The sequence below is a fragment of the Pinus tabuliformis genome, chromosome 4_1, assembly GCF_031772625.1.
Source record: "Pinus tabuliformis cultivar Carrire ecotype Pingquan chromosome 4_1, CPIR1, whole genome shotgun sequence".
NCBI classification, from domain to species: domain Eukaryota; kingdom Viridiplantae; phylum Streptophyta; class Pinopsida; order Pinales; family Pinaceae; genus Pinus; species Pinus tabuliformis.
This window is the reverse complement of record NC_142303.1, coordinates 131101527-131117017: the sequence shown is the minus strand read 5'-3', so window position 1 is coordinate 131117017 and position 15491 is coordinate 131101527. Positions and strand designations below refer to the sequence as shown.

Genomic DNA, 15491 nt, shown 5'->3' with positions numbered 1-15491 from the left:
GGAGATTGAACAAGGCGCCAGCGGCAGCACAAGGGACAAATTCAACCAAAAAGGTAAGAATCTTGAAACCGAGAATAGAAATAAGGCAAGCTCATCAACTTGCAAACCTGTTGCTACCAATAGACCACAGGTGTACTTCCCAAGTGAAAGAATCAATGCCCGAATACAGTACATGAGAGATCATGCACTGATTGGCAAGTTTATAGGAATCTGGCCTACAGAAAGAGCTCTGAGAACTTGGATTAGCACCAAATGGCGTCCAAAAGGAGACATATCTCTGCACCTAGGAGCCAAAGGCTTCTTTACTGCAGTTTTTAACTGCTTGGAAGATCGAACTCGAATCTTGGAGGGAGGTCCTTATTTTTTTAACTCGGCAGGCCTATTCCTCAAAGGCTGGGTGGAAAGATTTAATCCAGATACAGAAGATTTGAGCTGCGCGCCAGTGTGGATAAGGCTTTACTCGTTGCCATGGGAATATTGGGAGGAAAAGTCCCTACAAGAGATAGGAAATGCTATTGGTAAATTTGTACGGGTAGCAGAAGAAACCAAGCTCTGCAAACACACCTCCTATGCTCGGATCTGCGTTTACATGGACCTCAAACAGCCACTGCCAGACACGGTAAGCTTCTTTCATGAAGACTCTGAATGGGTTCAAGTCATAGATTATGAACAAGTCCCATTTAGGTGTAGGAAGTGTCATGATATAGGACACCTCTATAGGGACTGCCCTCTGAACAAGATACCCTCCTCTCCAGACAGATCTGACAATAACACACCTGATGGATTCACCAAGGTAGTCAACAGAAGAAGAGGAAATAAAAAAGCCCCCAGCAACCCCAAGGCCCATCCCAGCAGCAAAGCAGCGCCCAAAGTGAGTAACAGATATGAAGTACTGCACACAAATGATGAGCAGGGTTTAGACGAGGAACAGGAGAAAGACGAAGCTAACCATCCAAAGCAACAAGGAAAAACATCCACCCAAGGAGGACAGAAAACGACAAGCCAAGAGAACATGATAATGCAGAGCAAAAATATGTCAAAGCAACCTGAAAAAATGGATATGGAGTTTCCACAGCCATCCGAAACACCCACAATTGAAACCGAGGATCTTCATCAATCGCCCCAAATAATGGAGGAAGACCAGGAACCCCTGGACATAGGGGAGTTGGACATCTTGGGCCTGGAACAAGCTTGTCGCACCAAGAACTTTGAAAAAATACCTAAAAGGGAAGTCGACAACCTAGTAGAAGTATTAACCAGAGCACAGAAGAAATACTCGCTAGGGGTTCAGATTGGAAGCCCTTGGGATGGCAAGTTCATCTCCAAGGACAGCAAGAAAAGGGGAAGGAAATCAACCCTAGAAAGAACAATCAAAATAGGAGAAATACTGGTGGAGTCAGGGCGATATGCCAAACTGACTAAATACTTCAATGTAAACCCCCACCCTTCTCAATGAAGTTAATTTCTTGGAATATTAGAGGGCTTAATGGCCCTAGGAAAGGCAGAATCCTAAAAAATATGTTGAAGCAAGAAAAACCCAGTATTCTCTTTTTGCAGGAGACGAAGTGTAGTTCCACAGTTTTGGAAAGAATAGCCGCGAAGGCCTGGCCGGGGGGGCTAGTCACAGCGGTAGATGCACAAGGCGCCTCGGGAGGCTTAGCCATACTCTGGGATGCCCGCATCATCCAACTCAACAACATTCAAGCTAATAAGAACTTCATCCAGGCCACATTCCACCTGACAGGCACAAATGCTAACGGACTGCTGACCAATGTTTATTTCCCACAGGATACAGTTCAAAAAAGCCAACTCTTGAACTCTTTGTCAGAGCTCAATAGTGACAGACCATTCCCTCTTTGGATATCTGGAGGTGATTACAACATGATAGCCAGTATGGAAGAAAAGAAAGGAGGCAGAAGCAACACCAATAATGAGGACAGCCTTTTAAAAGAGTTCATCAACAGCAACTGGTTAATGGATATCCCAACCAGCAACGGCATCTTTACCTGGACAAATAAGCGTGTAGGAGTGCAACAAATTGCCTCACGCCTTGACCGCTTTCTGATATCAGATAATGCTACTCATGTCGGAGGGGAATTCACAGCTTCTATTCTCCCTTTCTCCGGCTCGGACCATTGGCCCATTGAGCTCCAATGGAATAGACCAGGTAAAAATCTCAGACGCCCTTTTCGTTTTGAGGAATTTTGGCTCTCCCACCCAGAATTTGATAAGCTCATCAGATCAACTTGGACAAACTTCAATCCGTCCGAAGGAGCAAAAATGGCTCGATTCCAACAAAAACTCAAATTTCTCAAAAGGACCATCAAACAATGGAACCACAAAGTTTTTGGCAACATCTTTGACGACCAAGCTCGGCTCAATGCTGAAATGAAGAAGGTACAACAATCCATCATTGATGGAGGGCGAACAGAGGATCTCTCCACGAAGGAACAAGTCATCGAATCCAAAATATTAGAAAGAGCCAAGCAGGAGGAGATTCTATGGCGGCAGAAATCAAGAATTCGATGGCTGAAAAGCGGGGAGAAGAATACAAATTTTTTCCATAAATCCACTGTTCAGCGAAGGATGATAAACCAAATCACTCATGTTAATAATGAGCAGGGAGAGAAGATTGAAACACATGAGGGCATTGAAAAGGAATTCATAAACTATTTCAAAAATGCCCACCAGGAGCCCGACTTAAACAGATTGCCCGCTATCAATCAAATTACCCAGAATATACCCAAGGTCATAACGGAGGAGCACAACAGTTTACTGATCAAACCCATCAATCTACAGGAAGTGGAAGAGGTTGTGCAGCACATGAAGGAAGGAAAAGCGCCAGGGCCGGACGGATTTACAGCAAATTTCTTTCACAAATTCTGGGACCTGATAAAAAACGAAGTTTGGCAGGTAGTGGAGGAGTCCAGAGAGCTCAGATGGATGCACCCGGGTTTAAATGCCACTTTCATTGCCCTAGTGCCTAAAGGAGAAGATGCCAACACCCCGAACAAATACAGACCTATTGCCCTATGCAACATGATATATAAGATAGTTTCTAAAGTCATTGCTACCAGGCTCAAAAAGATCCTTCCTCTCATCATCTCGCCTGAACAATCGGGATATGTTGAAGGGCGCCAAATAACGGATGGAATTATTCTCACGCATGAACTAATTCACTCCCTAAAGCTGACCAAAAAGCCAGGTATGTTACTCAAACTAGATCTTTCTAAAGCTTTTGACAGCCTCAGCTGGGTCTACATCCAAAAAATTCTAATAGCTTTTGGCTTTGCTCACTCATGGGTTAGATGGATTATCAGTCTCATATCCTCAGCTTTTTTCTCAGTGTTAATCAATGGCTCCCCTTCGGCCACATTTAGACCCTCCAGAGGCATAAGGCAGGGAGATCCCTTATCTCCCTTTCTTTTTGTCATCATGGCTGAAGGTTTGGGTAGAAGTATCACGGCGGCCAAGCTAGATGGGCGGTTAAAAGGGCTCTCTTTTCACAATTCCCCGACCCATACCCACCAGCAATTTGTCGATGACAACATGCTATTTGCTCACCCTTCAGTCCAGGAAGCTCGTCTTGTTAAGTCCATACTATCCACTTTCTCTGACGCTTCTGGTGCACTCATAAACCGTGTCAAATCTCAGATCTTCTTCTTCAATACCCCTGTTCCTACTCAAAGAGCCATTAAGCGTATTCTGGGCTTCACCTCAGCCTCTCTGCCTTCCAAATACTTAGGTGCTCCTCTTATGAGTTCCGCTCTCAAACATTCCTCCTGGAAGCTGTTGTTAGAAAAGTTAGAGGCCCGCCTATTCCTATGGACTCATAGAGCGCTGAATATGGCCAGCAGAATAGTTCTCATCAAAGCTGTTCTTAACTCCATGCCGCTTTATCTCTTCTCCATTCTTGCTGCACCCAAATGGGTTCTCAAAGAAATCAAGAACCTTCAACGTAATTTTCTGTGGGGAGGCTCAGGACAAAATCGAAAATGGGCGCTACTCAAATGGGAGAAAGTGTGTTTGCCCAAACATGCAGGAGGCATAGGCCTCAGAGATCCTGAGCATAGTAACAAAGCGATGGGAGCCAAGATTTGGTGGCGGTGGTTGGCCTATCCTAGCACTCCATGGGCATCCCTCTGGACAGCCAAGTATGCTAGCAACTACCCAATGGAAGAACGACTGCGCATGACTGAGACAAGTGCTGGATCAGCAATCTGGAACGCAGCCATACAACACAGATCTCTCATTCAAGAACACTGCTTCTGGGAGATAAAGAACGGAGGCACAGCACGGTTCTGGGAAGATTCCTGGCAGCAGCTGCCAAAAATCAAAGATGTTCTCCAAGAATTCCCACCTGATGATAGGGAGACAGACCAGCAGGCAAAAGTCAAGCACTTCTGGACCGACGACGCTGAACAGGATCACCGTAAATGGAAAGATGTCCACCAGCTCATACCGCACAGCTCAAGACCTGCTCAGCAAAAACTAGAAGCAGAATTTCAAAAGAGGCAAATAAACATTTCAGAAGAACCGGACATCTTAAGATGGGGCTATGGAGAAAAAGGAATTTTCACCACCAAGGAGGCTTACAATATCATCATACAAGGGCAGATAAATAAAAGCAGCTTATGGGAAAAAGTATGGCACAAAGCCAATTGGCCAAAAGTTTCCACTTTTCTTTGGCTCCTCTGTCACAACAGAATCTTAACATGGGACAACCTTATAAAAAGAAGTTTCGCAGGACCATCCATATGTCACATGTGTAGACAGGAGGAAGAAACAGCAATACATCTCATGCAGAACTGTTCAGTTGGAAAGAAACTGTGGGAAAAGATTGCTTTCCGTTGTCAATTTGAAAGAAGAGAACAGAATGACCTCAAAGGAACCATTAACAAAGGAGGCCAAACCCCTTTTCAAAGCACTCTTCTCACAGCATTGTGGCAACTCATTCCAGGTCTACTGATGTGGAATCTTTGGAAAGAGCGCAATCGGAGAATTTTCAAAGATAAATCAATGCCGCCAGAAAAATTGTGGAATACTTTTCATCAAAACATAATGGAGACTCTTTCACTCAAAGACTGGCATCCTGAAGACTTTCCTACTCTGCCAAAAGAAAAAGCGGTCTGGGACAATTGGCAAATGCGGATAAACTGTAACTCAAACATCAGCCGAAACCCCTTTCGCCTCAATCAGGAAGCAAGATCCTGGACTCCACCTCCAGTCGACACGATCCAACTAAATTTCGACGGAGCCTCCAAAGGAAACCCAGGACAAGCAGGTTATGGAGGAGTATTCAGGGATCATGATGGCAATCCTCTAGAAATCTTCATGGGTTCGATAGGCTGGGACACTAATAACTCAGCGGAATTGGAAGGTCTATGGAGAGGACTCAAAATAGCACATAGGAAAAAGCTATTTCCCCTCATCATAGAAGGAGACTCGTAGATCTTAATCAAAATGGCCATAAAGCTTCAAAATGGCTCTCCAATTCATAAAGTTAGTAGCAGTTGGAGGATGGCTCACAGGTTGGAGTTGATCAATCACTGGCTCTCTCAGAACCAAGCTATTACATTTAAGCACACCAGAAGAGAAGGGAATAAGCTGGCTGATCTACTAGCCAACCTTGGAGTGGAGGCAAAAGACAACCACTTTGAAGGAGCACTAGACAGCCTACCTTCCAGAGATCAAAGGGATCAGCTGAGAGAGATGATCTCTCAGGACAAATCTCGAATAGAGGATCTGCACCCGGATGCGGGTGTCATTACGTGCAATTAAGCCAGGCGCTCGCTTCAACACTTGTGACGAGGCCGAGAGGACAGATAGGTACGCACAAGCGATGGATGAAGGTTATAAATCAATGCTCCTGGCAGGTGATGGCAAGTTAGTTCAGAACAGGAGGGACGGCGCATTCAAGCCAAGCGAGGCAGCTCTGGACTCGATGCGCTCAAGGATGATGGATCCTCGCCCTCTACCTGCGGTGATTACTGCGAATTCGCTATATAATGGGAATGCCCAGACATTTCATGAACAGAGCAGGCCATTCGATGCTGGAAATTGGCAAGGGGATACTCTGGCGTGCCGAATCAGGGTGGTCGAACAACACTTCAAAGCCCTTGCGTTAGGAGACATGCCGCGTAGCAGAGGGGTGCCTCGACGAGGCGGAAGATCAGGAATTCAGATTGCTAATGAAGTTGAAGAGCCGAATCCAATTGCTCCTATGGCTGCTCTGCCTCCCTCGTCCTCCAGTTCTGAGCAGGAGTTTCTGGTTTTGCAGGATACATACCAGACATTCTGCCTCAGAATTCCCAGCAGACTCATTCGGTCAGATGTGATTGTCAATTTCTCGGTCTATCTCTCGGAGGAGGCACCTGGAGAACCCTCCTCGTCCTCCCCTGCTTCTGCAAGCATCCAGGGCAGCGACATACTCCTGGGGGACATGAATGGCATGGTATATCGTACTCCCCGTCCCCAGGATGCCATGACGCAGAATGTCCAGCCTCAGCAAGTCCTGGCTCAGGAGGGCTCGGCTCAAGCTGCGTCAGTGCAAGAAATTCTGCCGCCTCTCAATTGTGCTTTGGGCAAGGAAGAGGGCCATGACTCCATTCAGCCTGGCTCGGAAGGGCAGCTTCAGAATGGCGATGAGCTCGTCATCTGGCTCGACTCGCCCAGTCCGGAGAAGGGGAAGCCACCAGCGTCGCCCAGCCATCCAGCTTAAGCCTCCACGGGTGCTCTTCTTAAGTCTTTTGCAAAGTTGTCAATGTCTTTGTTGGTGTCTATTTCTGTTTTTTTCAGTCCTAGTTCTCAGCCTTACCATGGCTGCATGTCTCTGGTCAATACAGTAAGCCTGTTAAATGTTAGAGTCAATGAAGTAAACAGTGTCTGTATTTTTGTCTGTCCATGTTCAAAATGTCTGTTGTCCAAGGAAAATCCAAATAGACAAGGTTTTGTAAATCTGTTTCAGCGGATCGATAGTCAGTTCCAGTCGCTACTGTTAGAGGACTGGCCTCGGCCTCCTCGGATGATGTAAACCATGTAAATATTTTTCTTTCCTTAATATAGAAGTAGACTTTACCTAGAAAAAAAAAATCTTCACATACTAGGAAATTTATGTTTTAATCATTAAATAAATCCATGTAAACTTAAAAAATATAAAGGCATGCTCTTTACTAAAAGAAGAGAATGCATGCTTAGCTCAAGATTTCAAGTAGCCCTAGGCTTAATAGGTGAAAGCTAAATCATCCACTAATAAATAGAGGTTGAAATGCACAAAAATATCATATTATTAGTTCATGCCAAGGCAGACTTTAATTAGTTTATCATTGATGAATGCAAGTTATAATCCTTAACTTTGAAAAATGAATATTTAGTTTTCAAACCTTTGATTAGACAATGACTTGAAAGCCTTATTGCATCCTTTTCACAATACAATGCCACATATTTTTTTGGCCACCATTTCTAGATTTAATTGCAATATTTTGCCATAATTTCTAGATGTAATTGCAATATTTATGCCATGATTTTTAGATATTTGTGTAGTGACTTTTCATTGTTAAATTTCATAGAAAAACCACCTAAAATTAAAATCCTTCAAAATAGCTCATGGTCATCTAAACAACATATTTACCATTAAAAATTGTTGCTCATCATTATTTATGCATTATTCAATACTTTAATAAATATTCATAAAAATATAAATATGTAAACTTAGAGTGGTTACTAAATCCCACCAAAATTTATTAAATATATAAATTTACAATTTTTAAAGCATAATGTCCACTATGAGAGTGATGATTTTTAAGTAAAACCAAAACTTCTCTTAACCCATCCTTGGGATCCAAAGTTTATTCAACACTACCAAACAAAAGTTAATATATAGTGATGTGTGTGGTTTGATGGTTAGGTTTGTTGGGTGAAACTAAGAAGACCACTGTTCAAATCTCATTAAATATAGTATCCTCGTATAATGTGCGGCTCAAAGAATAAAAATCAATGTCCTCCAAAAGAATTTTTAGAATATCAGAAATAATGTGATTCAAAGCTTTTTGTAATTTTATTTAATAAATACCCATTTTGCAAATTTTTTGATACAAAACTTTTGTTTAGAATCAGTATCCTCCAAAAGAATTCTCATAATATGGGAAATAATGTGATTCAAAGAATTCTCATAATATGGGAAATAATGTGATTCAAAGCTTTTTGCAATTTTTTTTTATAGAGACCCATTTTGCAAATTTTTTGATACAAAACTTTTTTTTTTATACAGATTTTCAAATATAGAGTATGTGGTCGAGCAATAATGCCGTAACGTATTTGAATTTACCTATAAATATACTAACCCATCGAATTTTTGAATTCCTTGGCAAATTCGGCCAAATTTGATAGCGATGCATAGAACATATGAATAAACGGATGTTTGCAAATAATTGAAAACTATATGGAAAATCACACAGAATAAAAAACTATGTATAAATCACAACATAAATATTTACAAATAATTGAAAAGGGTGTATAAAGCACAAGTCCCTATTATGAAGAAACTCGGTCCCATAGAAGGTATTAAAAGATTTACAAATAATTGAAATATGTTTTAATTCGGTAATAATCTTGTGGAATTGTATATCACGTTGAGACATTTCATCATCGTGTCGAATATTTTATGTTGAAGTAATAATTTGGTCCAATCTAACTTTCAACTTTAAGAAAAGTTATTCAGTAAATTCCCACAGTAAAAACTGAGAAAAACTATTCAACCTTTTGAAAAAAATTATATTCTATTTATCAAATAAATCATGCAAGAAGATAAAATTTCTCACCGTTTTAAGAAGACGTGGTAAGGAAACCAAATGTATCGGCGATTTAGCAAAGCCAATTTACTCCTGGCTTCCACCAGCATTGATAGCATAATACACGTTACTCGTATAAAGAGTATTAGTAACAACAGAGACCTCATTACTTGAGTAGACCTGAACCAATGAAATTTCTCTGAAAGTCAACAAAGACTGGTTTAAATACCTTTCGTCTAACCACGTGGAGGATTGGCCAGGGCAGTCAAAAGTCAAAAGTGGTTGGAACCTAGGCAAATTTTTTTTTAAGAAATTTTGTAGCTGTGTTTGAATCATATTAGCGAAAATAGATTTAACATTATCAAAAAAAATTTGTGAGACATCTAAAATCTTAAAATTTAACAGCCATAAATTAGATTTAAAAAAATCCAGTCAAATTTTATCAAAATATTGCCAAAATTTCCAAGACAAAAAACTCTAGTTTAAATAACCCAATCTGAGTTACCTATTTAGGCCTGCATAAATGAAATTTCTCTGCTGTCAACCAAGACTGGATTAAATAACCCAATTTGTAACTCCAAAATCTGGATTAAATTGAAGAAGAATGTTCCGCAGAAGACAATAAGGGTTTTTCAGGTGAAGCTGAGTGGGGATTCGAGGGCAAAGGAGGATTGGCGACGTCGCCTCCATTTCCTTGTAGCATTTCAACAACGCTGCTCATACTTGGGCGATCTTTGTAGTTGTATTGGATGCACCATAATCCCACTTTAGTCATTCTTCTTGCCTTCTCCTCATCTTCTACGTCCACTTCTCCTCCTCTCAATCTCATTCCCAACTCCCCTCTCTCAAGCAGCTTGAAAGCCCATTCCGGAAAGTAAAACTGGCTGGAATGGCTCACCTTCCAATCGAAGTTCTTTCTTTCCCCGACAATCTCTAACAAAAGCATTCCAAAACTATAGACATCTGATTTGTCTGTAACAGGTCCCAGAGCTCTATCACACACTTCTGGCGCAACGTATCCCGGCGTCCCTCTCGCGGCGGTCATTGAGATATGGTCGTCTCCCTTACTACAAAGTTTTGCGAGTCCAAAATCAGAAACTTTTGGTGTGAAGTCGGAGTCCAGCAATATATTGTGAGGTTTGATGTCGAAGTGTATGATGCGCTTCTCGCAATCTTGGTGTAAATATGCAATTCCACGAGCAGCGCCCAAAGCTATTGAATACAAATTTTCCCACGTTAACAATCTCCCCTTCTCCTTTCCAGCGAAGATAAATTTCTCCAGAGACCCATTAGCCATGAATTCATATACCAGTGCGCTTGTAAAGCTTTCAAAGCAATACCCCAACAGACGAACCAAATTGACGTGATGGATCCGCCCAATGGTGGCCACTTCGTTCATAAAGTCGGTGCTCTCGCCGTGCCGATGTCTATCCAGAAGCTTAACGGCCACTAGAGTGCCGTTTCTGAGCTTTCCTTTATACACAACACCAAAACCCCCTTCTCCCAATTTTTCTGCAAAGTTGTTTGTGATCTTCTTGATTTGTGAGAGCGAATATCTGGTTGGCATTTGATCAGCATATTCCTGCAGGAATTCCTCCACCTTCGAAACAGAGCAGCGAGAAGCGACTTTTCTCCTCTTTACATATAACGTTATACCCACTAATAATCCTGCTGCTATGAATACAGCCGCTCCAGCCGGAACACCTGGAGTCGTTAAAATGATTTTAGCAATCAAGAAACCTAGCCCTATCAATCAACAGATCAGCGAAAATACTTGTGAGAGTATCTTTACCTATTGCAACGCCATTCATAGCCTTCTTTCCTGATTCGCAGACATGAAGGGCAATTAGCTTATTGACACGGCTACTTAGCCTAAATATTCAGAGACGCTGCTACATAAATATCAATGAAAGAATACCTTTGCCAGAGCATTTGCCGGTACTGGGTCCATCCATACAATAGCAGAGGAACGGCGCAACCCCATCTGTAACGGAAACATTGTAACCACATATCCCTCCACTTTCTTGACATGATGTACAACTTTTTCTCTGTGTATCATTATAAAGCAATTCCGTTATTCCATCGTAAACTGTGACTTGCTCCGCCACAACACATAGCGGCAGCGCATACCCAATGTCGTTCAAAGCGTAATAGAAAGTATCATTACATTGCCTGAACTCCCCCCCTGTTGCATCCACAAAAGATGCGCTACACTTGTACACGGTTAGAGTCCAGTTGTATCTTCTTGTAATGTTGAAGGCAGAGCCTGCAAATTCGGAGGCTTGCAGTCCATCTGAAAATTGGCAGTCCTGGCCCTTGACTATCACGAAGGAGTTATTTTGGTAATACTGCAGTATTGTGTAATCCTGATTATTAATCTCAATTACTGGATTTGAGTTCTGCACACAATCGATCTGAAAGCGAGGATCACCGCATCCATGCTTTCCTACACCGAAAGGATACTCAAAAGTTATGTTATCACATGTCTTATTATATTGGCAGATCTCATATTGATTGTCCCAGCTTAGGGAGTAGGGGAATAAAGAGGCACAGCAGGCAGTAACGATAAGGAAGACGAGGTGTATTGGGGTGGAGGGAAGGCCAGGAACATACAATTCCATTGGGAGAGGATGAGATGAAATGACAGGAATCGTTAGGCTTTGGCCCTGGGATGACAAAATCTATCCCTGGGCAATATTGCTTTTGCAAGAATACTGATTATAACCTTGAATTTGTTTATATCATATATGCAAACAGAGGGATCGTATGCGGACGAGAGAAGCTTATGAACCTGATAGCAGTCGAGGATGACGATGGGATGAGGCTTTTTCTTAACCAGAGCTGGGCAGTGATCAGGCAGAGGTAGAGTTGGAATGATCCACACGGCATTGAACCATAGAGCCGTCATTGACCCGGACTTCATGTAAGAAAGTTCCCGGGTAGTGGTGAGGGTCTAAAATTGCATAAAATCAACTGAATGAATATGGAAATTAAGATTCATTACGTAACCTGTATAAACAAATAGTCTATTTCCGTGGGCCCTCATTGGCAAATAGAGAATCGGATTGACATAGAAAGTTTGAAATAAAATATACCGTGAAACTGAGTAATGGTAATTTTTTGTTGAAATAATTAAGTATTGAATCTATCTAATTCTTATAATGAAATTTAAAAAAAAAATCCAATGGAATTTGTGACCTCGGTAGACAACGCGTAAATAATATGGAAATTTAGGTGAGACGAATAGCGTAATTCCATGAATCTCCATTGGCTTTGAAAATTTGAAATAAAATTTATAATCCAATGAATATAGAAAATTTAAAATAAAACATAGCTTGTAAATATAAATATTCAGCATGCTATTAAATGAATGGCAGCCGTACATTTTATAGGTCGATTATTTAATGCCTGATAGCAAGCTATCAGTCAGTTAATGTCCGATAATAAATTAGTTTTTTTTTTTTATATTTAGAGAAAATCTGGTAAGGATTTTTGTAAATCTAAGTTATAGTTGTTACATTTCAAAATTTCAGGCTTTTTAGATGTTTTTGATGATACTGAATCCGTTTCCACCATCAAAAAACACAATTCAAACACTGCCTCTACAAAAAAGTTTTGAATTTTTTTTACCCAAATTCCAACCATTTTTGACCGCACAATTCCTCAACCTTATTTTTCCTTTAAAATATCGACGCATTTTTGACCGCACAATTCCAAAACCTTATTTTTCCTTTAAAATATCGACGCATTGAATAAAAGGAGGGTGTCTTGATAAATGCTATTACTAGTTCTCTTCTTTTAGGTCCGTGCCCCCACCCCGCAAATGTGATATAGCCGGGACGACCACGTTACATTACTTTTTTCTTGAACCGCGTTCCAAGTGAATGTGACGTGAAACCGGGATGACCATGACTCGTACAAAAGTTACACCAACTTCGTTTGAAATATCGACGCATTGAATAATGGGAGGGTGTCTTGATAAATGCTAGTACTAGTTTTTTTTTTTTTAGCTGTCCCTGACCCCACCCCGCCAATGTGACATGCATTGACATGTAGCCGGGTTGACCACGTTGCATTGCTTTTTTCTTGAACCGCGTTTCAAGCGAATGTGACGTGAAACCGGGATGACCATGACTCGTTCAAAAGTTACACCAACTTCGTTTAGGCCTCCCACTCCCATTCCTTCTGCCTATCAGCGAACTAAATCAATTGAATGTAGAAATAAAGATTCATTGCATAACCTATATAAATGAATAGCTTAATTCCTTGGGGCCACACGCTTATTTATAATCGGATGGACATACAAAGTTTGAAATAAAAGATAGGGTGAAAATGAGTAGTGTCATTTTTCTGTTGAAATATCGACGCCCTACTCATAGTTATTTTTTTCCAGCTGAACATGCCACGCCAATGTGACATGTAGCTGGGATGACCACGTTAAATTTTATATATATAAGTAATATATAATATATATTTTGGTTTGGTCAAAATAAAATGAAATTTTAGAAATTAAATTAAAATAAAAAATTATAATTATATTTATAATTATAATTATAATTATAATGAGTGTCACTATTATCTCAAGCATTTTAAATCGCTGATGTGATATGTTTGAATTCTGGAAAAATAAAATCTCGTGGAACATGAAATCTATTTCAGTAATCTTGTGGAACATGAAAAAATCTCGTGGAACATGAAATCTATTTCAGTAATCTTGTGGAACATGAAATCTACTTCAGTGTCTATGTGATGTAGGTTGGCTTTTTCTAAGTACTTGTGTTAGGGTGGTTGGCTTTTCCTAAGTACTTGTGCTAGGTTGTATGGCCAGCACGCAACAAAGAAATATTTGATGGTGAATGTCCAAACTCCTCTTTAAAGACTATCAAGGCACTGGACCTACTCTTTAAATCTATCACAGCTCAAGGTTATGATCCATTTGAATTGGAGGTCCTATCACCAAGCGAGCAAGATTGGCTAAAACTAGGTAAAATCTCACATCATGTTGGTAGCTTCAATCATAAACTAGTTGATAAAAAGTCATTTTGTATAACAATGGATAATGAAGAAGTCCTAAATCAGAGGATAAGTAAGGGGAAATACTTTATGTATTTTTATGTAGCATTGAAAAGTAATCCCGAGGAGGGAGGAGTGGGAGAGGTTATTTATCGCCGTAATGAAGGAATCTAGAGTCAATATGCTTGGGCTTGGGGAGTGCTACAATTAACCAAGCAGATTTTTTAGCTTTGGGGTACTGGGGCTAGAGCTAGCTATTTCAAGGAAAAATCAGTAATTGATGGTGTTTGGGGGCTCCATGATAGTCATCCAACAATTGGTTAAACTCATAGGGAATTCTAGCCTTGATCAACCTCCAATTATGTAGAGGATAAAAATGAAAATTGTGAAATTTGAGAAATTTAAGTTTTATCATGTCAAAATGCATTTGAATTCCAAGGCAAATGCCTTAACTAATAAAGGAGTCTCCATGGAACAAGGGCTTTTGGCCCAAGATAATAGTAATGGTATTTTTAAACCTCTGCCATGAGATACAAAATTATATGTCAAGTATATGGTGCAATGGTTGGATCAAGCACAAATAATGGAAGGATGAGTTATTAGGAGGCTTTACGACCTCATGACATACCTTTCCCTTGTCTCACGATCCTCTAGAATCATCCCATATAAAATTGGTGACTCTTCTTTAACGTCGGGACTTGGGCCTCTCAAACACTTGGACGAGAATATGGATGATTATGCAGCTTGGGACAACTGGGGGCAAGGAATTAACCTTGGTAAATTCAAGAGGGAGTTACGCCATGTGATGGGCTCTGGTATTGCAACAAAAATGTTGCAACTCCTAGGGATACCAGCTTTAATTTATCAACCGGGGTTCGTACAAAGTTAAGAGGTAACAGTGTTGTATGCATAGTAAATTAAGCTCTACTCAAGTTGCTCTAAGACAGTGAACCAAACTAAGGTGTACAAAGACCATTCTACCAACTAAATATAAGTCTTGTAGGAATGAAAGAATGTTGCATAAAAGGAAGCTCTAATCTACTTGCAGGGATGGAAAATGTTGCATAAAGTAAATGTTAAACTACTTGCAAGAATGGAAATGTTGCATATAAGTAAATGCTAATCTACTTGCAGGAATAAAAATGTGAATTAAAGTAAATTCTAGTCTATTTGCAAGAAATGAAAATGCTTGAAATAGAAACCCTAGCCTAGGAAATATAAAACAGATAAAGGAAACCTAATCTAACTTGCATAAAGTAAAGAGCACGAAATCAACTCTCAATAAGTACTTTCAAAAGAGATCATATCCTAGTAACAAAGTTCACTAAGTGCTTCAAAAAGTAATCATGTAAACCATCATTGTAACATTTAATTCATGAACATGTTTACTAACCCTAATTGGAGAAATGAATTGCATTGGTGAAGAGACAAGTCATAAGTGGTCTCTACTCTTCCTCAAACTTGGTTTCAAAGCCTAGGGGAATCATGCAAGGCTAGGAGGAAAAAATATAGCTTAAAGAACGATTCTGGTCAAGTTTGGAGAGCTTTTACACGATGTTATAGGAGCGACAAGATTGCTATAGGATGTTACAAGATTGCCTTGTTTTACTACAGAAATTAATCTGAGAGCATTATGAGGACTTAAAAGCTTATATGAAGGCGTGGAAAGGTAGTGGAAGGTGGAATAAT

The 15491-nt window shown here is 40.4% G+C and overlaps 1 protein-coding gene across 1 annotated transcript; it reads right to left on the bottom strand.

The window, feature by feature from the left end:
* Nucleotides 1-9201: 9201 nt before the first annotated feature.
* On the bottom strand, nucleotides 9202-11645 carry LOC149174552 (rust resistance kinase Lr10-like). The gene is made up of 3 exons (XM_089419345.1): nucleotides 10708-11645; nucleotides 10582-10611; nucleotides 9202-10493 (listed from the first exon to the last, which is right to left on the bottom strand). The coding sequence occupies exons 1-3, from the start codon at nucleotides 11408-11410 to the stop codon at nucleotides 9379-9381; spliced, it is 1848 nt and encodes a 615-aa protein (XP_089275471.1). The 5' UTR covers nucleotides 11411-11645; the 3' UTR covers nucleotides 9202-9378.
* Nucleotides 11646-15491: the final 3846 nt, after the last annotated feature.